General features: G+C 47.1%; 1 protein-coding gene across 1 annotated transcript in view; it reads left to right on the top strand.

Moving 5' to 3' along the window:
- tefu (Serine/threonine-protein kinase tefu) overlaps positions 1-22518 on the top strand; it is a 192362-nt gene that overhangs the window by 147840 nt on the left and 22004 nt on the right. Inside the window, 7 exon segments of the mRNA XM_077642331.1 lie at positions 137-250; positions 1676-1819; positions 4398-4551; positions 11567-11649; positions 12990-13130; positions 17399-17518; positions 20569-20718. Of these exon segments, the coding sequence (XP_077498457.1) occupies positions 137-250; positions 1676-1819; positions 4398-4551; positions 11567-11649; positions 12990-13130; positions 17399-17518; positions 20569-20718 (906 nt within the window).

The raw sequence follows: 22518 nt of genomic DNA, 5'->3' as shown, positions 1-22518 counted from the left end.
AGCTGTCGTCCTAAAAGTTGGCATCAACTTTTTTTGGAAAAAAAGTTGTCCATTACGCGAGTAAGTGCGGTAGTCAGTCTCTCCCATCAGTCAGCCATAAAAGTGCTTTCCATGACACATTTTTTCTTCTTTGCAGGAGGGCCTGGGCAAGCTGGCAAGCTACAAGTTTGTGCCACTCATCTACCAGCTAGCTGCCCGCATGAGCCGACCAAACGGAAGTGGTTCCACTTTTTCAACGCTGCTGTTGCAGGTCTGTGGAGTTTAACTTTGCTGTACAGTGAAAGCTCGTTAATTCACAACTCGTTAATTTGAAATTTTGGATAATTCGAAATAGTCATCGTGGTCCGGTCCGCAGTGCATAGAAGTCTATGCGCGTAACAGCTCGTTAATTCACGCAAAAATTGGCGCCGCCACCCATAATTCGAACTGCGCGCCGCCAAGCGCCGCTGTTGAAAACCATTGTTGGAAGCTTTCACGGCAGAACGATAGATGGCACAACCATCGGGGCGCCGCTAGGGTGCTGGAACAAGTACTAACCAGTCTTTCCTGCCGCGACTGCTTCGAGGAACGACGTTTTAGTGTTTTAGCCCTCGTTTTGCACGCCGCTTGCTGTGAGCTTGTGTCCGCGAGATGTGTTCGCGTGGGAAATACTGCGCCAAGACGGTGAAGGAGAAAGTGGCGATTTTACGCGAGGTGGACAAACGGAAGGCCCAGCAAAGTGGGAATTGCGAAAAAGCACGGGATTCCACCAAGCACGTTGTCAACCTACGTCCGAAATAGGAAGGCCATCGAGGATGCCTACGAAGCCAAAGATTTCGCCAGCAACAGAAAAAGGCTCCGATTAGCCAAGTATCTGGAAATTGAGGCCGCTGTGATCACGTGGGTGAAGGAAATGAGAAGCGCAGACATTCCACTGAGCGGCCCAATTATCATGGTGAAGGCGGCCGATTTCGCCCTGCGCATGAATGTGGAAGATTTTGTCGCCTCCGAAGGATGGTTTCACCGCTTTCGAGACAGACATAATCTTGTCTTCCGGGTGTTGTCCGGAGAAGCCAAAGAAGTGGACGCAGAAACTTGTGCCACGTGGCGAAGCGGTGCTCTGCAGCAGTACTTAGAAAGCTACTCGGCACAAGATATATTCAATGCTGATGAGACGGCTTTGTTTTATAAGCTCCAGCCCGACAGAACAGTAACATTTAAAGGGGACAGCTGCGCTGGCGGCAAGCGAAGCAAAGAGCGGATTACTGTTCTGGTCGCCACTAATATGACCGGGACAGAGAAGGTCCCTCTTTTTGTTGTCGGAAAGGCACAGAAACCTCGGTGTTTCAAGAACATTAGGACACTGCCGACAGATTACGCTGCCAACAGCAAGGCGTGGCGGCTAAATAAATGTTTTTGGTGCCCTCCGGGCATCAAACGCGTCCATTTTTGCTCACTTTCATTAGTTCGAATTTTGGTTAATTCGAACTGGCCTGGCGGCTCCGTGGAATTCGAATTAACGAGCTTTTACTGTATCACATTTGTATGCATTTTTGCATATACAACACTTTATGTATGCCTTATAGTCCACGAATTCTATTGTGTGGACTTTGTAGTTGCAAGTAATTCATCATAGCACTGCTTCCTGTTTCGGCCAGCAGTGATTTGTAAGATCCATGGCTGGTTCCCTGTGCAGTTGATCGAGCGCGTGGTGCGGGAGCACCCCTACCAGACGTTGCCCGTGGTGCTGGCACTGTGCAACGCGGAGAAGGACCCCACGGAGAAGCCAGTGACTGCCACCTCACGGGCCAAGAAGGCCAGGACCAGCCTGCCTGCGGAGGTTGGTGGGGTCACACGGAAACCATGTGTCCAGAGGAGGCTTCGTTCGCAACAAAAGCACTGAATTCACTGCATGGCCTCGTAGAATCTTGTCGACGGCATTCCACCAAGGTTGTGCCTGGCCTGAAACAGTTGTTGAGTTGCCAATTGCTTTTATTTTCTTCCGATTCCTTGGAAATGTGCTGTCACCATTGTGGTATGCACGGCTTTTGTACAGAGCTCACAAGGTGTTGTAGCGGAAGTACAGAGCGCATCATAGGTTCATCATGAGTGGATATGACCGCATACAGTCGCTGACTGAAAATTCGAACCTTGATTTCTCAGACATGCTTGATTATTCCGACTTTGTCGTGTCACTGCGACATTGCCTACAGAGCCAATGTATAAGGGCCCCTGAAATTTCAGACTTATCGCAACTGACTGTTCGATTTTTCAGACCTCGTTCGCACTCGCCACTAATATCCAAACCTCCATATAATGTGTACACTGGAACCATGTTCATTCATATGCAAAGGAGATCGAAAACTTGATCAAACAAAGAAAAAGTCAAGCTAAAACGGAGCCTCTTTGACGGCACGGCTGATAATCTCAGCGAGTCGGCACATTGCACCCGCGTGGTTTTGAATTCCTACCATTCTTGGATGTCGTCCGCTGCACAAACTTGAATAGTAGTCATAGTTCGCGGAACTCTTTTGTGCAGACTTCTTCGTCCTGAATACAGAAAAAGAATGCAGCGAAGCACATGGCAGGCGTACGGTTTCATGGGGACGGCAAGCGGAAAAAAATTTAAAAGCTAGGTGAGCATACCTGCGGCAAAACGCACCGCAACTGACTTTTACATTGTAAAACCATCAACACCTGGCTGGCACCTTGATTACAGGCCAGACACCTCTGATTATATCCAAGCCACTGCAGAGTGCCTATCGCCAGTCAGAAGCCGATTTGGCTCTAATTGCTAGGCCTAATCACAAAGGCCAATGCTGACGAAGTACTTGCTGCAGTTTGTCGGTTCTTATCATTTCACCATCTTCGCCTTGTTCCAGACCCTTCATGCTATGGGCGCAGCACAGTTCTCACAGTTGCACGGGTTCGCTTTCATGTCTAGACTTTGTCCCAGCCTGTGTGTTCGCCGGTGATGTGCCGAATGTAGAAGAGCCATCATACGCCCAGCTCGTGAAAGCGCTCACCTCCTGCCGCCTTTGTGCGCATGCAGTAAGATTTAGTCGTGACGAGGTTCAGAATGTGAACAAAACTACTGATATACTTTCCTTTGGTCCACTGGCAATAAGTTAATGTTGTTTTTTTTTTCGGTGAAATTTCATTTTTTTGACATTTCGCCTCCCTAGATAGTCCGAGAAATCAACCGTCGACTAATTGCATTCACTTTCTCCATGCCTTGGTTGTCCAAGTCCCGCTTCAGAGCTAGAGTTTATTGTCATCATTTGCATTCCCACTAGATTAAGGGCTTTTTCACTATCTGTAATGGTGATATTTTGGCGTTTTTAGCATTGTGCAAGCCTCTCATCAACCCATTTGGTCACATGAATGAAAATTATTCCTCACTCAGCACCCCTTTCACTAATGAGCATTTGTTCCTAGAGGGTGAGGTAATAGGCGTTTAGTTTTGCATGTTCATCGGTGTCACATGTCTTGCTTATTAACATTATTTTAATTTTCCTTTTTTTCGTGTCTGTAGTACACTTGAGGTCACGAGGCCATGTGTGGGCTCAGTTTCCACCAACAAGTTCAGCGTCTTTTGCTGCCGTTTAGGAGATCTGTAGTCAATGTGTATTTTCCCACAGCTGTTCTTATTTGTATTGTTTGTAGAGCCTTCCTTCCCCCTTTTTTGGCTACATTGGAAATTCGCATTTTTGTAGCGCTGGTATCTTCTATGGCAGGTTCTCTCAGATCATGAATAGCAGGTTACCAATATCCCTCAAGAGAACAGTGTACAACAGCTGCATCCTACCGTTACTCACCTGCGGGGCAGAAACGTGGAGGCTAACGAAAAGGGTTCAGCTTAAGTTAAGGACAACGCAGCGAGCCATGGAAAGGAAAATGATAGGTGTAGCGTTAAGAGACCGGAAGCGGGCAGAGTGGGTGACATGTTAATGACATTCTAGTCGAAATCAAGAGGAAAAAATGGGCTTGGGCAGGGCATGTGATGCGAAGGCAAGACAACCGCTGTTCCTTAACGGTAACGGAGTGGATTCCAAGAGAATGCAAGCGTAGAAGTGACGGTAGAAGAATAGGTGGGCGGATGAGGTTAAGAAGTTTGCAGGCAAAGGGTGCGTGCAGCTGGCAAAGGACAGGGTTAATTGGAGAGACATGGGAGAGGCCTTTTCCCTGCAGTGGGTGTAGTCAGGCTGATGATGATGTTGAGTATCTCCTAGCATCAGTGATCCTTAGGACCAGCTTCCAGTGGTTTTTCGGACAACACCCTTGAGAAGCAATACAACATGAAAAGACTCGATAAATCTCAGTAAAATAAGCACAAACATAACGATTTATTGGCTGTATTGACCTCATCGACATCTTTCCTGGCAGATGCATGTATCATCTTCCACACTACCCCGCAGGACCGAGTGGAGGGGGCGCGCTTCCTGGTGTTGTGGCTGCACAAGGGCGATGACCTCTGCGCAGCCGTCCTCCCACAGCTGGAGCGTCTCATGGATGCCTACATACAGCTGGCCTACATAGAGCCGCCCAGCACCCCACGGGGCCAAGCCTCAGGTGCGCTGCTCTCTCTTTTCTCTTTTCTTCGCAGCCAACTGCCTTCTTAGTAACTGAAGTTGAATGACATCCACGTTGCCAACCTTTATTCCCTCACACCGCAATGCTGTTGGCCTTTTTCCATACCATCCCTCATTTTGCACCCTCCGGTGTTTCTTGTCGCAACTAGAAGGCCATCTACTGCAGTTGAATCCCGGCACAACGAATGCCGCTTCAACGAAGTTTTCGTCACAAAAAAGTATTTTTCATTCCCCGCGAAATCCCCATAGGAGTTAATGTATTAAAATTCCCTCGAAAACGAATTACTTTGTGAGCACGCATTCGCTTCTATGAATTTTTCGCGAGCCTTCACCGGTCAGTGGCCCGCCTTTCTTCAAAAGTTGGGTGCTGTACGAGATTATTCCCTGCTAAAGCAGTTGCTTGGAGCAGCTAAATAATGCATGGAATGTAGTTTTATTACATTTTCATGTATTCTTTATTGAAAAATTTGGTTGGGAGTCGTTTATTCGTCATACGGAAGCAGTGAGGGGATTTGTTGGCGCCGTGCGAAGGCCGCCGGCCATACAAGGGCCAAGGACGATTCCACATCCAGTCGCCAGCCTCCCTTCCCCGCCTTCTCCGCAGCCCTTGCCACCACTTTCTCGTGTGTCAGTGTGTGTTGATCACCGATCTCTCACTGCAGTCGGATCTCGTCAATCGCCTCTGCTATGTCGCCGCCAACGAACAAGCGAAAGTTTATTTCGCTAGAAGAAAAGAATAGAATTATCGCCGAAGCGGAAAGCGGGAAGAAGGAGGCAATTATTGCCGCAGATTTTGGCATCGCGCCAAGTTCGCTATCGACGGTTTTGAAGAATAAGGACAGCATAAGGAAGGCGCTTTCATTGGGCACTTCAGCGCAGCGCAAGAAAGTGACGCAACCAACGTATGAAGAGCTCGACAAGGCTGTCTATGCTTGGTTCGTCGATATGCGAGCAACAAACATGCCCCTGCGCAGTAAAATTGTACAGTAGAAGGCCCTAAATTATGCTTGTTTGCTAGGGCTGAATGACTTTAAGGCAAGCATAGGATGGCTGAATCGCTTTAAAGAAAGGCATAACATCGTCGGCAAGGTTTCGTGCGGGGAATTGGCATCTGCGGACGTTGACAGCGCATCAGCATGGGCGGCGGACAACATGACTGACATAATAGCAGTTGCGTTCCGTCTGATATTTATAACGCAGACGAGACGGGCCTCTTCTATAAGATGCTGCCAGCGAAGACGCTTGATTTTAAAGGGCAGCGTTGCCACGGAGGCAAACATAGCAAGAAACGAGTGACCGTGCTGCTGTGCACAAATGTGGATAGGTCTGACTAATGCCCCTCGTTAGTTATTGGCAAAAGTGCAAAACCGCGCTGCTTCAAGGGGAACAGGAGCCTACCTGTCAAGTATGTGGCAAACAGCCGGTCGTGGATGACCTGTGCCATTTTTGCTGACGACTGGGTGGTGGCACTTGACCGCGACATGAGCAGACAAAATCGAAAGGTTTGTTTGCTCTAGGACAAATGTTCATCGCACCGCATTGACGACGTCAAGCTGTCAAGTATGGAGCTGAAGTTCTTACCGCCGAACTGTACCTCAGTCATTCAACCCCTGGACCAAGGCATCATCCGGAGCATGAAGTCTTCCTACCGGGAGAGGTTGATCCAGCAGCTTCTCCTGAACACCGACACTGGTAGGGGGAGGAAAGTCGGATCTTTTCGTGGCGTTAGAAATCATGGCTGCGGCACGGAGAGCAACACGGTGCAGCGTGATCTGCAACTGCTTCAAGCACGTCGGGTTTGTCGACAGCAAGGCGACCAGCATGACTGCAGCCGCGGGAAGTGTACCATCGTCATCGACTCCGGGGATTGACGTTACTTGGAAATCGCTCCAGGAAGCTGGAAATGTCCCTGCTGACATAGCGCTGGGCGATTTCCTCGGCGCTGACACGGACGTGATTGTCCACGAGGAACGAAGCGATGAAGACATCATCAAAAGTGTTCGCGAGCCGGAAGAGCCGTCCGATCATGAAGACGACTCCGCTCAAGATTTACCTGCCCCGGCAGCCTCATCGTAGGTACTGGATGCCTTCGACGTTATTAGAAAATTCCTTGGCACACACGATGAAGACATTGCGGTGTCACTGTTAACAGAGTGCGAGAGTCGCACGACGCCGCTGCTGGCAGTGAAACGCAAGCAGGCTAAGCTCACAGATTTCTGGCAATAAAACTATGTTTTGCTGGAGTTATTGCCTTGAATTTTTGGTTAATTTTTCGACAGCGAAATTTCGCAACAACGAAATTTCTTGCGCGTCCCGTCGATTTCGTTGTAGCGGGATTCAACTGTAGTGCTCTCCCGGCACACTGTCAGCAACTACTAGGCTTGTTGTTATTGCAGCTGCCTTCACCGCCACGTGTTTCCGACACCAAAATAGAAAGTTGGTCTCCGTGGTACATGGTGTCGTTGGCAGCAGAAGTAGATGATACGAGCGGTTTTCTTTTGGGTCTGTGTTGTGATATAGCATATTTACACAAATATATTGAGTTGTTTTTACCTCATTTGTTTTCAGAATGCATTTTGCATTATGTATTCGGAACTGACGTATGAACATAACGCAGACTTTTTCATCGCTACTCAACAGGATAGCTGCAACGACGTTCCCCACCAGACTTGCAAGCTGTTAAAAGAAACCAACTTTTTTACGGTGCCCTTGGGGCTGCACGTTGCACCAGCTGGTGCTCACATGCAAAGGAGAGTGTGTTTGTGAATGCGGAAAGAAGGTGGCGCAGGTCATTGAGAAAGACAAGGCGCTAAATAGGGAAAAGGAAAGAAAGGCTAACGGGCACAGGACTGGGCTTTGTGAAACACAAAGCGGCAGTTGCACAGCGATTACGGTGACTGCTTACTGCATGGGAGACTGCATACATTGACGCATTGGAAGCTTTCCAACGGTCAATGATATCGCGAATTTCTGAAGTGTTGCCTCTCAAATAATGTCAGTGTATCTATTGCTTTGGTATTTCTGCATGCCATCTTCTTTTTTTTTGCAAGCCTTTGGCACCACAGTGGCGATTGCAAGCCATGAACACACTGTGATTGCATTATAATCATAAGTTGTTGTTTTTTTTCTCGAAATTGTGTGGTCTCAAACTCTCTTCTTTGGTAATGTTCGAGGTCGCATTACGGTAGTAATTGCTCCCGTAATTTGCCCACTTTTTTGCTAAAATGAAGTCTTCAAATGGGAGGTGCTCAAATTACGCAGATTTCAGGGAAAAAAATGGTTTTTGAGGAATGGAGGAAATGAGGCAGTAACTGGCTCACATATCTTTATGGACACCTCATCCACACTGTACTTTTGGCCACCTGGCTATCTTTGAGACATCGCACGTAATTTCGGCCACCTGGGTATCTTTGAGACATCGCACGGCACATTGGGGCCTCTTGCGTTTCGTCTCTATCGAAACGCGGCAGCCGCGGCCGGGTTCGAACTGGGTGCTCCGGCTCAGTAGACGAGCGCCTTAACCACTGAGCCACCACGGTGGGTGTGTGAACACATCCTAAGAAAACTACAACGGTCATAAAGTGCAATGTATACCATAGGGCAACGTATGTGAGTTTAAGTTTGTGTGTGTGTGTGTGTGTGCGTGTGTGCGTGCGTGTGTGTGAGAAGACCACACCGCGGTCGAAACGTTGATAAATAAATGTGTCTGTATAAGTGCCCACTTCTTTCAAATCTATATATATATATATATATATATATATATATACACACACACACACACACACACACACACACACATCAGGGTACTAAATTAGGAGTGCACAAATTACTTGAGGGCGCAACCTGAGCACGGTATATAGCTGCTGTGCTGTATGTTTCTTTTTTTAACTGGCTTAACATTAATGCCACTTGAGCCCTCCTGTGTTTGTGTTTTATAAAGGCACATGGCTAACATGTTGCATTCACGCAGGAAATGTGATGAGTGGCTCTTCTTATATGGTGAGAATACTTGAAATTTTAAATATTATACAACTAGTATTGCTTGCTTGCGGTGAGTCGGAAAGGGAAGGATCATGGGATGGCCAATGCAATTATCTGATCACAGTGCAGAACCAGCCCTGGCTGCAGCACTTGGGAAAGGCATTTGGGACATGTATGGTTCACCGATTCACTTATTCTTGCCATGTGGGCATCTTGGTACAGTAGAATCTCGTTACAACGAACTTCACGGGACCGCCGAATTTAAATCGTTATTTTGAAATATTGTAGTACTGAAAAACCATTATTTTCATGTCAGTAATGCATCACAAGAACTAAAATTACGTACCTTTGCAGCAGATTTACGTTTTGGTAAGTAAATAATAAACGATAATGCTGGGCACAGTTTAACTACAATTTATTGCTTGAAGAAGTCTGTTATCTTCTTCTGGCGAGTAGACGACAAGCGCTGCAGGACGAACACCTCCACATCCTCGACCTTCCTGTGCACGTCATCGGGGACATCTTTGCAGCGCCCGAGGAATGATCGGGTCTTCTCTAGAAAGACTAGGACATCCGAGCCGGAAACAATCTCTTCCTCTTCGTGCGCTGATCCAGTGTCGGCATCGTCTTCGTCGCTACTACATTTTTCTTGCTCACGCACTTGATTCACGATGTCTTCGGTGGTGAGCTCCGCGGATGTAGCCGCCGCGCTGTCGCTATCCACATAATTCGAAAGTCGCTGTCCACGGTAGTTGCCCAGCCGCAGACGTTTTCTTGAGGGAGCCAGCTGCAACTCTCGATGTAGTTTTTTGATCTTGTCCCGATCTTTGAGCATCGTTGCCATTGCTGATGGTCTAATGTCAAGCTCCCTGCACAAGTCCGCTTGCTTTTTTCCAGCAGCTGCGACAGAATGTCCGCTTTTTCTTTAAGCGAAAACTGGCGTCGCTTCTTTTTAACGCGGGGGCCAGGAGAACTCATTGTCAGCAAAGGTAATGCACAACACAATCACAGCGCCGATAACTTTGCAGATCCTAACGTTCGCTGTCGACGTGGTGACACTGCGCTGAATAGGCTTAAGACTACTGCGCAGTATGTGACCACACGCTGGATGGATGATAATTGCCTTACCCTTTGTATCGGGCGGCAGCTTGCGCCGTCTAGCCTATATTCATTCAACGCGACACTCGCGTGATGGCGATACCGCTGGGGCTGTATCCGTTGCAACGAGGGCTGCGTTCCAATACTCTAGACGTCTAACAAGACGTCTTGTGTGACGTCTACATGTCTACATGTCCATGTATTGGAACTTGTCTACTGCTCACGCCGCCTCGCGGCATAATAATGTAACTAAAGCTTATGAACAGTTGTACTACTATTTTTCACAAACTGAGCAATAACGATAATTAAAAACGTGTTTTCAACAAGTTTACACATTTCTTCTGCAATGACTTTGCGCGTAAACCGGACTGGTGGATGTGCCTATCGGTCAGTCTACTTGTAGCAGACGGGGCCGCTCTCAGAAGACGACGCTAAAGAGATATGCGATTATTCTTTTATTATTGATGCTAAACTGTACATGCTCCTTGAACGTGCTCGTCCAGACGGTCCTCTAAACATAAGAAAGAATACGAAAGACTGTAATCAATATGCGCGAAATGCGATACGGCTAATATACACTGCAACAGGAAAACACATACGTGACATTAAACCTGCTGTCTGCCGTACGTGGCACTCGGAGACAGCGAGAGACCTAAATACAGCAGCGATCTTTAATCCTGCAAAGACAAATCAATTCGCAACATGCCGGTGTATTTGTTCTCAGAGTGTAGAGATAAAAAGGAATGCACGCGAAAGAGTTGATGTAACTAATACAGCAACAGAAGAACACATTTGTTAACCGTCACGCCAGCCGTCTTAACGCCCGTCGAGGAAACCAACGACAGCGACGAGTATTCTCTAAAATCAATGTGCTAATTAAGATCCGGCATCGTGAGATGCCGGATCACGTAAACAGACCTACAGCGTCCGCTGCTGTAGCAAAGCTCTCAACTGCACGATTTTCTCCTGCGTGATTCACTGCTAGGAATCGCACGTCCACGAAGATTAATTAGCCACTAGTTTGCGTACCAAATAACATAATGGAATGACTCACATTTTTCCTTTCCTATACATACTCCGTGTACAGTCCAACGCTCGCAAGAGCACGACTCGCTCATCCGCGTACATCAGCTCCGCCATCTTTAGACGGCAAGTTAGCCTGCATCGATGTGGACTTCGGCGAAGCAGTCTTATGAGACTGCTTCGCCGAGAAATGGAACGCGTCCCAAGATGGCGGCTGTCCGGCTAGACGTCTAAGTAGCCGTCTACGTGGGACTATTGGAACGCAGCCGAGTTATCCAGCACATAGCTGATGCTTCGGATGATGATGACAGGCGTCAGCTTCAGGGATTTGGTACGGAACATCGACAGAACTTCGTAATAACGAAGTGTCTTGCGACGAATGCGAGATTAAATTACATACGTTATTCTGAAATATTCGGTAATTTGAAATTCGTAGTACTGAAAGTTTTTTACATTGAAAGTATAGGCATTTTGGCGGGGATTTAAAGAAAATTCATAAATCTGAAAATTTCGTTAATCTGATCTTCGTAGTAACGAGATTTTACTGTATAAGGCCTGTCTCCAAGCTAATAGCAGGCACTTTTATCAGTGCACTCTAAGCACATATACACCTGTGTGGGAGTAAAAAGGGGGTAAGCTATCCTCTAGTGCACTCCCTTTTGTAAAAGTGTGCTAGAGGGGAGTTTACCCCCTTTTTACACCTTTCTGTTTAGAGTGGATGATAGCCGTGCCTTTCACTTTCTCATGCAGAATGTAAGTAAATATTGCACAGTGTCCTACATCTTTTTGCATGGCACGTTGTCTCTTGGAATTCTGGGAGAAACAGTTAGATGGGAAAGCTTACCCCGCATTGGAGTTTTACTTTCTGTTGACCTTCTTCTTCTTTCACCTAGCTGCGGTCAAACTCCCTCGTGATGCTGCGCTCCTCAAGTTGGGCCGGCTGGACAAAATTCCTGTGTTGACTCAAAGTGTTGAGGTAAGCAGTCATCAGCACAAGCGTGCAACCACTTCACATTCCAGGTGGTGCTCCCTGCAACCGGCAGAATGGCAAGAAATGGATTTTCATATTTGTTTTGCTAAAGCAAACGTTTTCGTACTGTATTGTAATTCCTTCTGGCCCATTTTTGGTAAACTTTAGTTTCTGCCTGATGTTGAAGACTAGTTTGTGTGCTAAATGTTCTCAAGTGAAATTTTAAGCGTGCAAACTGTATTGAACAGTTTCAAATAATTTTGAAATATCAGTACTGCTAGTTCAAACTAGACAAATGCTTTTCCACCAAATTTCCGAAAGAAATTGTCTCTGGGCCTCATTCTTCTTCTACACAGATTGGAGAAATATTCTTCTGTAATAATTTTAGTGCTCTTTGCTTTAAATTTTGTTATGCATTGTTATACTATGTTTTGTAATTGCAGCGTGCCAGTATCGTAGGTAAAGAATTGTATTTTAATATTTTTGTCCTCCATACGAAACAGGCTCTGAGCTGTGACATTGTTCTTTCCTTGCCCCCTGTGCTGTTCGCTAATGCCCGTAAGGGTGCTGTAGGTATCTGGATCAATAAATAAATAAAAATAAATGATTTTGGATTGCAACAAGGTACCATTGACCTTTAATAAATGTGAAGATGTTTTGTGCCGCTGTAATGTGAAGAGTACAGTGAGAAAACATTAAAGGGAAGATACTAGACAAGCACTTACTCGTAACTAATCCCTTTTTAAGTCACACCATCATCATCATCATCATCATCATTTTGACTGCACCCACTGCAGGGCAAAGGCCTCTGCCATGTCTCTCCAATTAACCCTGTCCTTTGCCAGCTATGGCCACCGTATCCGCACAAAATTATTACATCCACCCACCTAACTTTCTGCCGCCCCCTGCTACAATTGCCTTCTCTTGGAATTCACTCCATTACGGTTATCTTCCCTTCGCATTACATGCTCTGCCCAAGTCCATTTCTTCCTTTTGATTTCTACCGGGATGTCATTAACCCACGTTTGTTCCCTCACCCACTCTGCCCGCTTGCGGTCTCTTAACATTACACCTACCAATTTTCTTTCCACAGCTCGCTATGTTGTCCTTAACTTGAGCTGAATTCTTTTTTGGTTGGCCTCCGCGTTTCTGCCCTGTAGGTGAGTACCTGTATGGTAACAAAAATCACAAAGATTTCATCATGAATATCAATCAGCAAAGCACCAAAATCCAGGCGTTGTTTAACACTTCTTGTTGTCATGTCCAAGTCATTCATGCCGTGTGCTCCTACAGCTTGGACGTAATGTTTTGGCAAACATGGCAGCCTTGCATCCTGTGGTTCCCAGGTGGACCAGAATGCCTCGTACCGCAACCTGCCGGGGATCCTCAAGTTTTCGGACGAGTACCAGCTGTGTGGTGGCATCAACCAGCCAAAGGTGATCGCCTGCCTGGGGCAAGACGGCCGCAAGTACAAGCAGCTGGTTAAGGTAGGGAGTGCACCAGAATGTTTCCGATCTCAAGGAGGGGCTTGAAGCTAAGATGGGAAGCCGAATGCCTCTGAGCTCAATGTTTGTGCAGTGCGCTCGTAAAGTTCCCATTTCCATCTTTCTCAGCATCTTTCTCAATTCTGCCAAAGTCGTCATGAACCAGCACAGGTGCCAATGTAATGTGCATGTGTTATGTGCATGTGCATGAATGCATGCGCACCTACTATCAAAAGTTTGGGGGACGCAACATGAGGGAATGAACTTAATTCACTGTCATCTTTGTGTGGCTTGGAATAGTTATGTGGAGCCTCCCGTAAAAACCTGCATATCATACGAGCTTTTTTTTCTCCATATTTTACCATGCAAAAAATTTAATGCAGATACAAACAATTTTCAGACCAAATTTTCCGTTCCTGTCTCGTTATTATTCTGCACTATTACCCTGTGGCTTCCATTGACAGGAGGCATTACCTAGCAGTGCCGTCGGTTGACTGTTTTGATGGTTTCAATTTTGACACCATTTAAACGTGCCGACCTTGCGATGCCTATGCCATTGGAAGCAGGGCGATTGCACCTCACTCGATGTCAGAACCGCAAAAGCAGTACTCAGCTCTTTTTAAAAAGAAAATACAGTCGAACCCTGATATATCGAATTCGACGGGGATCGGAAAATAGTTCGATATAGCGAAAATTCGATATACAGATATAGGCCAAAAAAGCACTCGCGATCATAAAAAATTGTGGCTTACCAATTGGAACAGCCGCGAATCACATAGCATGTGCACACAATATGAAAGCGCTTTATTTCACGGAAAAAAAATCACTAATTTTGGGCTGCTTTTTCCTCTGGGAAATGAAGTTTAAAACACTAGTTTCAATCTTCTCGAGACTGTCTAGGTGCGAGAGCCCAGTGCCTTCCATTTCGCCGCAACAGCGCCGAATCAGGCTGAACGCTGACGCCAGTTCAGTAACTGTGCACGGACGCGTTTCTTCGAAAACACAGTTGCCCTCGTTGTCGCTGGAATCGCTGTCTTGAATGCCAGCTATTCCGGCCACAATGTCCTCATCAGCAAGGTCGGCTACCGCTTGAACTTCGCTGTCAGCGTTAATGAAATCATCAACAGTAACATCGGGCGGGACGGTGCCGGAAAAATTGGACAAGTCGCGGAACGCGTCCTCCAAGCACTCATCGTCATCTAAAGCTTCCGGACATTCATCTCTGGCCACTTCAAGGCCTGCCTTGCCAAAACGGTTGGCTACTGTGGCCTGCTTCACGTCGCCCCAAGCGCCGGTAATCATCTGGATCGCGCCAAGCAGGTCAATCTTGAGATCGGTTCCCATGCGGAGGTTTATGAGGAGCCGTTGAATAAGTCGCTTCCGATAGCCTACCTTGAATGCCTTTATGATACCCTGGTCGAGGGGCTGCAGTCTCGCTGTGGTGTTCGGCGGGAGAAACTTCAATTCGATGTGCTGCAGCTTGCAAGTTGTTTGATGGGCCGAACAGTTGTCTACCAGAAGGCAAACTCGGCGGCCCGACTTGCCCAACTCAGCGTCCCAAGCCTGCAGCCATTCAACAAAAAGTTGACGTGTCATCCAGGCCTTCCTATTACAGCCGTAGCGGATGGGAAGCTGTTTACAGTTCTTGAAGCAGCGCGGTGACTTGCTCTTCCCGATCACGAATGGCCGTAGCTTGCACGAGCCGTCCATGTTGGCTGCAAGCAGCACCGACACACGCACTTTGCTCATTTTACCACCGTGGCATGTGGTTCCACGAAGAGCGAGTGTCTTATTCGGCAACATTTGCCAAAAGAGACCAGTTTCGTCTGCATTGAAGATTTCTGCAGGCGAAAACTTCTCAGTGATCTTCGGCCACTCCTCAGAAAGCCACTGCTGCATCCCCTGGCTGCTGACAGCCCCACTTTCGCCTGAAATGGCCTTTCCTACAATGCCGTGGCGGTTTTTAAACCGTTGCAGCCATCCAGTGCCACCGCAAAAGTTCTCTTCGCCAAGAGCCGTAGCAAACCATTTGGCCTTTTCGATTAAGGTCGGGCCATCCATGGGAATATTTTTCGCTCGGATTTCAAGAAACCACGTGTAGAGTGCCTTCTCCACTTTGTCAAAAGCAGCAGGGCGCACACGACACGCTCCTGAGCGACTTTCCTCACCTGCTTTAAGCTTGATGTCCTGCTTGTTATTTAACAACGTACTTAAAGTACTCCGCGGAATGCCGAATGCGTCTGCCACAGAGGTCTTCTTTTCTCCATTCTTGACACACCGGATTACTTCAGGCTTTCTTGCAAAGTCCAGATTCTTCCTCTTTTTTATGTTCGCGGATGCCATAGCTCACCAGATGACTGCAATCTCACACGCTACACACGGCACGTTGAAACAGAGGTACGCACAACAACACACACGATGTGCAGATGGAGCAGTCCGAGCGAAGCCTGTTCGAGCGACAGTCAACGGGGCTGCGAAGGAACGGCAAAGGGAAAAGAAAGAAGAGAGCGGGGAAAAAGATCGGCGGAATGTGCCGTCGAAGGCGCTATGTTCGTTTTTTGAGCCCTCTCTGGCTCTCTCGTCTCCCCTGGCCCACGAGCGACCGTGCCGACCCTTCACTCTCGCTCTCTCTCCCTTTTCCCAGGAAGCGTGGCTTGGAAACGTCGCCGCGTCTCCATGCCGCGCACTCTCTCCGATGAGCTCCAATGCCCTTGCCCAATGCACACGCCGGCGGTAGAGGAGGAGCGAGAGAGCTCGCGCCGGTGGGGCGCAAGAACGGGGGAAAGGCTCTGCGTCTCCGTAGCTAGGCGACGGCCGCGCATGCGCAGAGGAGGAGCCTGCTGACTGACTGTGCGGAAAAGTTTACTTCTGAAGACCGGACACGAATGTCTTTGGGAAAAGCGCACCTTCCAGGGGCGCGGCGCAGCGCGCCGTTCGATATATCGAGTGTCCAACGAAAATGGAATTCGATATACTACGCAATTGTCCTATACTTTTACATAGTATTTTCAAGGGGGTAATCTGTGTGTTCGATATAGCCAATAATTCGAAATAGGCGGGTTCAATATATCCGGGTTCGACTGTAATCGCAGCTGCTGAAAGCATCAACACCTTGTCAAGCACTGCTACATGAACTGAATGAGGTAGAGAGAGCGTGCAGTTACTGCCACCAGACGGCTGAGGGCAGATGGTTTGGCCAGCATTCCTGAGGAACTCGTCAGTCGCACTTAATGGCATCGAAGACGAGCTCCTATGCAAATGACTCTAGGAAGACATTACACCCCATGACAGCGATCACTACAGTGATCACAATGCAATGCAAGTATAGGTGCTTTTGGCGAGCTTTCCCCCGTGTTATACTATGCAGATGAAAAGTTTTTTTTTCTATGCTATCAGTAGTTCGTGCTTGCATCACTGTGGCGACAAGGACAGCAGCGAAATTCACACCACTCATAAGCTTGCGGGTTGTTGGAATGGGGCAGTGCTCTAAAAGTCTCCAAACCTCGTGGCAGTCTAGTGGGGATGTAGTGTAGAGAGTTTCGCTTCGGCCACCATGCCATTGCCGTGTTGAGTGCAATTTATGTAGGCTGTGAAAATACCGGCACAGAGTAAAGCGCTGTGAGACTGCCACAACTGCAAAGCTACAGCTGATTTTGTACTGCATGGGGGATATCGTAGGATTTACTGTGGAACTAGCTTACAACCATGCGGCAATTTGTCACGGGCATAGGGGTAGAACTCGTTTATTGCACCAACCTCATATGGGACGTCAGTGCCACATGTCGGTCCCCACTCAAAAGTCCGCTCTCCTGCCCTATGGACTCCGTCACCACAGACACCACACATCACATACGGCTCGTCCGTCATCCCAACACCATCTTGGCTCCTCCCACGCACACACCTAGCATCGTTCCCCACCCACTCTGCATCATTACTCTCGTAATAACTGCCAGCACCTCACAAGCTGGACAAACTCCACACCTAGGGACATAACAGCCGGGTTCTCCTTATCTGCTTCCTTGTGCACAAGGTTTCAGTTTATAGCACTGTCATCGTTGTAACACTTGATGAAGCGAGGTGACAGGAGTGACTGTCAGGAGCATGTGTTTACGAGATGGCAGTGTTTGAGATCTAACTTGCTTTTACCAACTTGTCCATGGACAATGCCTTCCATTTCCTTAGTGCTTGATGTGCAGTCTCTCCTGGTGTTGCTTGGCAATTCAGTGCGATGTGTGCCTGTGCCCCCTCTCTGCCTCCCCACCCTTCTTCAGGGTCGCGACGATTTGCGCCAAGATGCAGTCATGCAGCAGGCGTTTGGCCTCGTCAACCGGCTACTCGCCCAGGAGGCTGGCCACCAGGGCACAGGAAGGCTGGCCATGCGCACCTACAAGGTAGGGGGCAACATGGCATAGTGGTCGAGTTGGTATTGCATCTTATAGTAACGAAACAGCGCAGCTAAAACGAGAGGCTCTTGTTCGCTCTTATGGGAGGCTCTTGTTCGTCAAAAATGGTTGCACATTGCAAATCTTGCCTGTGCACTCCGTACTTTGACAACACTGTTGTGCTGTATCGTCATAAAGAGCAACCGGTACGGGAAGTAGTAGAGGTTTATCGTATCTTCACAGAAGTTGACTCGTTTGATGGCCTTGTCTAAGTGCGAGATATGGCTGTTGGAACATGTGGGAACCTGTAGGTGCTTAAGATTCAGCAATTGTTATTTTCCTTTCCTTTCTTTTTAGGTTGTAAGTTTGAGATGATGACGTGAGGCTATGACACAGCGATTAGAGATTATTTATATGCGGTTTTTCCGATTTAAACAGTCGGTTGTCAGTCAGCGCGTATCCGTATATCTCTTTTTCTGATCCTTCATTTTAGTTGCACTGTTTCGTTTCTATAAGGTAGAGGGGACTGGCTTTTATCTTGCTCCTTTCTGTATTTTTGTGGGCAATCCAACAGTTAACATGTTTTACATTTTACAGTACATTAAATCTTAAATTAACTCTAGATTTGTTGAAGCACAGTAGAACTTTTAGCTGACATATCCCATTGTACTGCGAGAAATATTCCTATTAAGCATGTTGCGAAATTGTCCGGAAAGAAAAAGAGAAAGCCAGCACAAAATTATGTTTACAGTGTGCAGCACTTTATTTGATTAAGTTAAACATACTGCAGCGGAGTGCAGACCTGGAAAAGAGAAAATTAGTGTTGCCTTGAGTTTATTTAACAAAGCTGTGGTCAGCATTTGCCCATTGTTCCCTACTGTGCAAGCTTAAGTGAGCGCTTTTAGTGACTGTTGCTGCTGGCAGTGGTCACAGTGGGGTTATGTTAGCTTCAGCAGCCACAGAATGTGTCTGTGCACGTCCTTAAATGTAACTTGGTGTCCGATCGGCAAACTCCATTGCCACTTACTGAGAGAAAGCTTCTCCCGAAGCTGGCCACTTTGTGCGTGATGGCACACACAGCATTAAAGAGTTTTGATAAAGGATGTACAGCTCGAAGCGCTGCACTTTGAAATACTCATTTTCAGTGTTCACTGGATAGTTACTGTGATAGTTACCGTGCCTTTTGTAATCAATTCCTCCACTAACTAATATTATATTTGGTGGCATCTCATATGCTCAATGCTGCAGCGCAGGTTGCCAGAAGCAGATTGCATTGAAAGAAGAAAATGGAATCTTGACCGCCGATATGAATCGCACGGCGTCACCAAACAATTCGTATAATTTGAAATTGTGTATTCAAAACAAACAAAATCCAAATGGAGAAGCATGGGAAATCCATTTGCACAGATCATTTTGCAGCTGACAGGATTGATTTATGTTTGTGCACCATCAGCTGACTACTCGCTGTATGGGTCGTGCGCCCATGCTCACTTGCGATGTTGGTGATGTGCGAACTGTGCGTCTGCGCTCATTGCTCACGGTGCATACTGCAGGACCAGTGATGGCACCGTTGGCAACATGCGAGCATCACTTTGTGCTAGAGGATATGGTCGCAGCTCGCCCATTCACATCATGCATAGTAGCATGAGAAAGTGTTCCAAATATATGAAATTCTGTATATTGTATGCAGTGAACTCAAGCCAGGCAATTTTCTGAATTCGTATCATTCCAAAATTCGTACCAGCTGTATTCATATTACTTACCAAGATTCTACTGTAATACCTAGTTATCATTAAATTTACCCATTAAAAACATATAAATGTGCTTAAATGTAGTCCGTAGTCACAACAGTGTATGCATCATGTATTTGTATCTATTACACAAACTTTGGGGAAAAACTTTGGCAGACACACTTAAGACTGCTTACATGTGGTAATGTGAAACCATTATTCTCCCTGGGTGCATTGACACCCACCCACACCTAGACACGCGTATGGCACCACCTGGAACGCTGTACGACAAACTGTTGTGTCACAATTTTGGTATGAATGTTTGAAGTGGCGAGTACCGTATTTGCACGTAAATAACGCGACCACAAATATAACGCAAGGGGGGAGTTCGAGATCTAACGAAAAAGAAAAAAGAGAAAATTCTAATTGTAACACTATCCCAGCCTGTTCCTGCCAACTACAACTGAGCGTTTGGAAAAAATCGAGGCAGCAGTCAAAAATACGAAAGCAGCGGATACGTGAGCATAGTTTCAGAGGCAACACTCCTGAAGGGCATGCAACATCGTTGAGCGCAGCAAAGCGTCATGTGCGTTAAATGCTGTCTCCCACACAGTAGCAGCCTCCACCAGCACCGTGCCACCATTGCATCGTGCTTTGGGCTGCCCAGTCCTGTTTCCGTTTGCCCTTCTTTCTTTTCACTACTGCACCCAACTATTTCAGTGCCTTCTCTTTCTCAGTGGCCTGTGCGGCCTTATTTCCATGTTGAAGTTTTCACCCTACATACGCCACATGGCCCCAAGGACGTCGCAAAGCTCGCTTTTTTAACAGTTTGGTAGTCTGGTGGTGAAGCTTGCTGTAGCTACCTTGAGGAGCAGTGAGAAAAAAAAAATCACATTGTATTTGTCCCTCGGTTTCAAAAATAAGACAATATGCGTTCTGAAACCACTGAAGTGAGGAAAAAAAACTCTCGTTATATTCGTATAATTATGGTATATATAAATGAATGACGTGTACGGGATTGTCTGAGGTGGCGGTGCTCGGCTTGCTGTGTTTGTCCTATGGCCACCTGATGACGCCACCCTATTTTTCTAGCCATTGCCGGGATTTTCTGTACTATCTGCAAGTACACACACACACACACATGCCACCGGCTTTTCTGGTAATAGGACTATAGTAATGCTTTCGCATTTGCAGTCAGCCACAACCTGACATTGAGGTGTGGCCAGGAGTTTGGTGGACATCGGTGGACACATCTTTTGGCGGTCAGAATGGTCCTGCTAGAGGTCACCAGAGTTCCTCATGCATGTGGGCGTCTGCTTGGCTGCACAGGTGGTCCCACTATCGCGCCGTAGCGGCCTGGTGCAGTGGTGCGAGGGGACGCAGCCTTTCTCCGAGTTCCTGCTACCATCTCGAACAGGGGCCCACCAGCGCTACCACCCCCAAGACTGGACGCCCACCGCTTGCCGCAGTGCCATGCAGGTTGGTGCATCCGCCACCTTACCGTGCCTCTCTCAGATCGGTGTTTTTATCGAGGCAAGCTGTCCCAGCAGTACACTCAAAACAAGTTTGTAGTACATCATCCACTGAAGCCTCAAAGCTAGAGATCGCAGTCTCCGAGTTATACTGACTGCTTTTCAGGGAATCCTTTTTGGAAAGAGTGGTTGAGTGGGGAGGTCCTGTAGGCAAAGTTCATTTCTTTAATTTCTTTTTTCATTGAAAAAGAAATTAAAAAATAAAGACAGACTTATGTGTCCTTCCCACGGGAAATTTCTTGCTTGGGAGGAAGGCGGTTATGTGAGAAGTAATGAAAGGGCCATAAAGGAGCCTTGCATAGCGGTTGTGCTTTCTTTTTCCATTTAATATGTTTGCATTTGAATGGCTCATGTGACTGAAAACCCATCTGTCGACTGGTGTACTGCAAAAAAAGAGAGAGAGGAGGAGGTGCATGTCATGCGTCATGTGCTCCGGCCAAATGGGAGCGCCGCGCTGCCCGCCACATAGCCAATAAAAGCTAATGGGAGGTGGTGCGCGCAAGATGCTTGAATGTGGCTAGCCCTGCACAGTTCACACCTAGCCTTCGGCAGATGCACTTCGCTCCCGGGCAAGTTCGGACACTTGTCGCTCGTTCCAGTGGTCATGTTAGTGGCTGCATTCATGGTCTGTGTGTAGTATAGTTAAAATTAAAAATGTAAGCCATGCCTTTCACAAGTGGTATGGGTGACCGTGTACAAGAGAATTAGTGGAAGAATTCCGAGGCAATGCGACGAGATAGCAGCCAAAACGGACGGGCAAAGACAACGCCGTTTGGCAGGGGTAGCACAAGGTGTCGGCAGCACTCTGTCAGAATGGATGAGGAGTGGCAAGAGCAGCAAAATGAAGGAAAATTAATGTTAAGGCATTACTGTCGCATAAATTCCATTGATTGCCCTCCTTTTCTCTTTTTTTTTTTTCATGGCAGATCCCACCCGTAAGACTATCACAGTTCAATCACAGGCAGACAAGACGACTTTGATTTCCATCTGGGGCCGACTACGAGCTTAGTAAAAGCATATGTACTACAATGCAGTGTCCTCATAGGGCAGTAGCCTGATAGAGGCAGGGATTTGAATGGTGCAATTCTTTGACACACAACCTGAGGTGGCTTAAGGGGCACTGAGGACGAATTGCAGCCTGTGTCGATAGATTACCACATTTGACCAAGAGATTACGTTCACTGAAAAAGGAGCCCTTGTAAGCTGGAAAAGTTAGCAAAATTTGAATACAGGCATTGCCACTGCCACTCGTTTTTACCAGAAAACATCATTGATGCCAAGCCGCTTTGTGAGCGGCGCATATCCCTGTGACCTAGCTGCACCACTTCCAAAGGTTACCGCGGGGTCTTTTTCAACCTTGACACCGCGGGTTAGAATTGTGTGGTGGGAAAATTTCTTGATCCACATTTCGCAGCAATAAATGCGCCTTTTGCAGCTGAAAAAAACACCAACAAATAACCAGAGAGAACCAAGTAGATTTGAACAGTGAAGAAAAATTGGGTGGAGTTAGTTTAGTGACCCGGCCAACTCTGGGAGATTTTGAGCATTTTGATTTAACGATGCTGTCATATTCCCTGCAGTGCCCGCGTTCTGATATTAAAAACTACTTCAAGTAAAGTATTTAAAAAAGGCAAACACCGGGAAACCGAAACTGAAACTGGGTTTCAACCAAATGATGATATCACAATAGACCGCCCTATGACGTCATGGACACTGTGACAAAACTTATCGATTGCGCATTGATTGG

Source organism: Amblyomma americanum, chromosome 11, assembly GCF_052857255.1.
Source record: "Amblyomma americanum isolate KBUSLIRL-KWMA chromosome 11, ASM5285725v1, whole genome shotgun sequence".
Taxonomy (NCBI): domain Eukaryota; kingdom Metazoa; phylum Arthropoda; class Arachnida; order Ixodida; family Ixodidae; genus Amblyomma; species Amblyomma americanum.
Note: the sequence above shows the minus strand (reverse complement) of the source record. Positions and strands in the feature narration are given on the sequence as shown.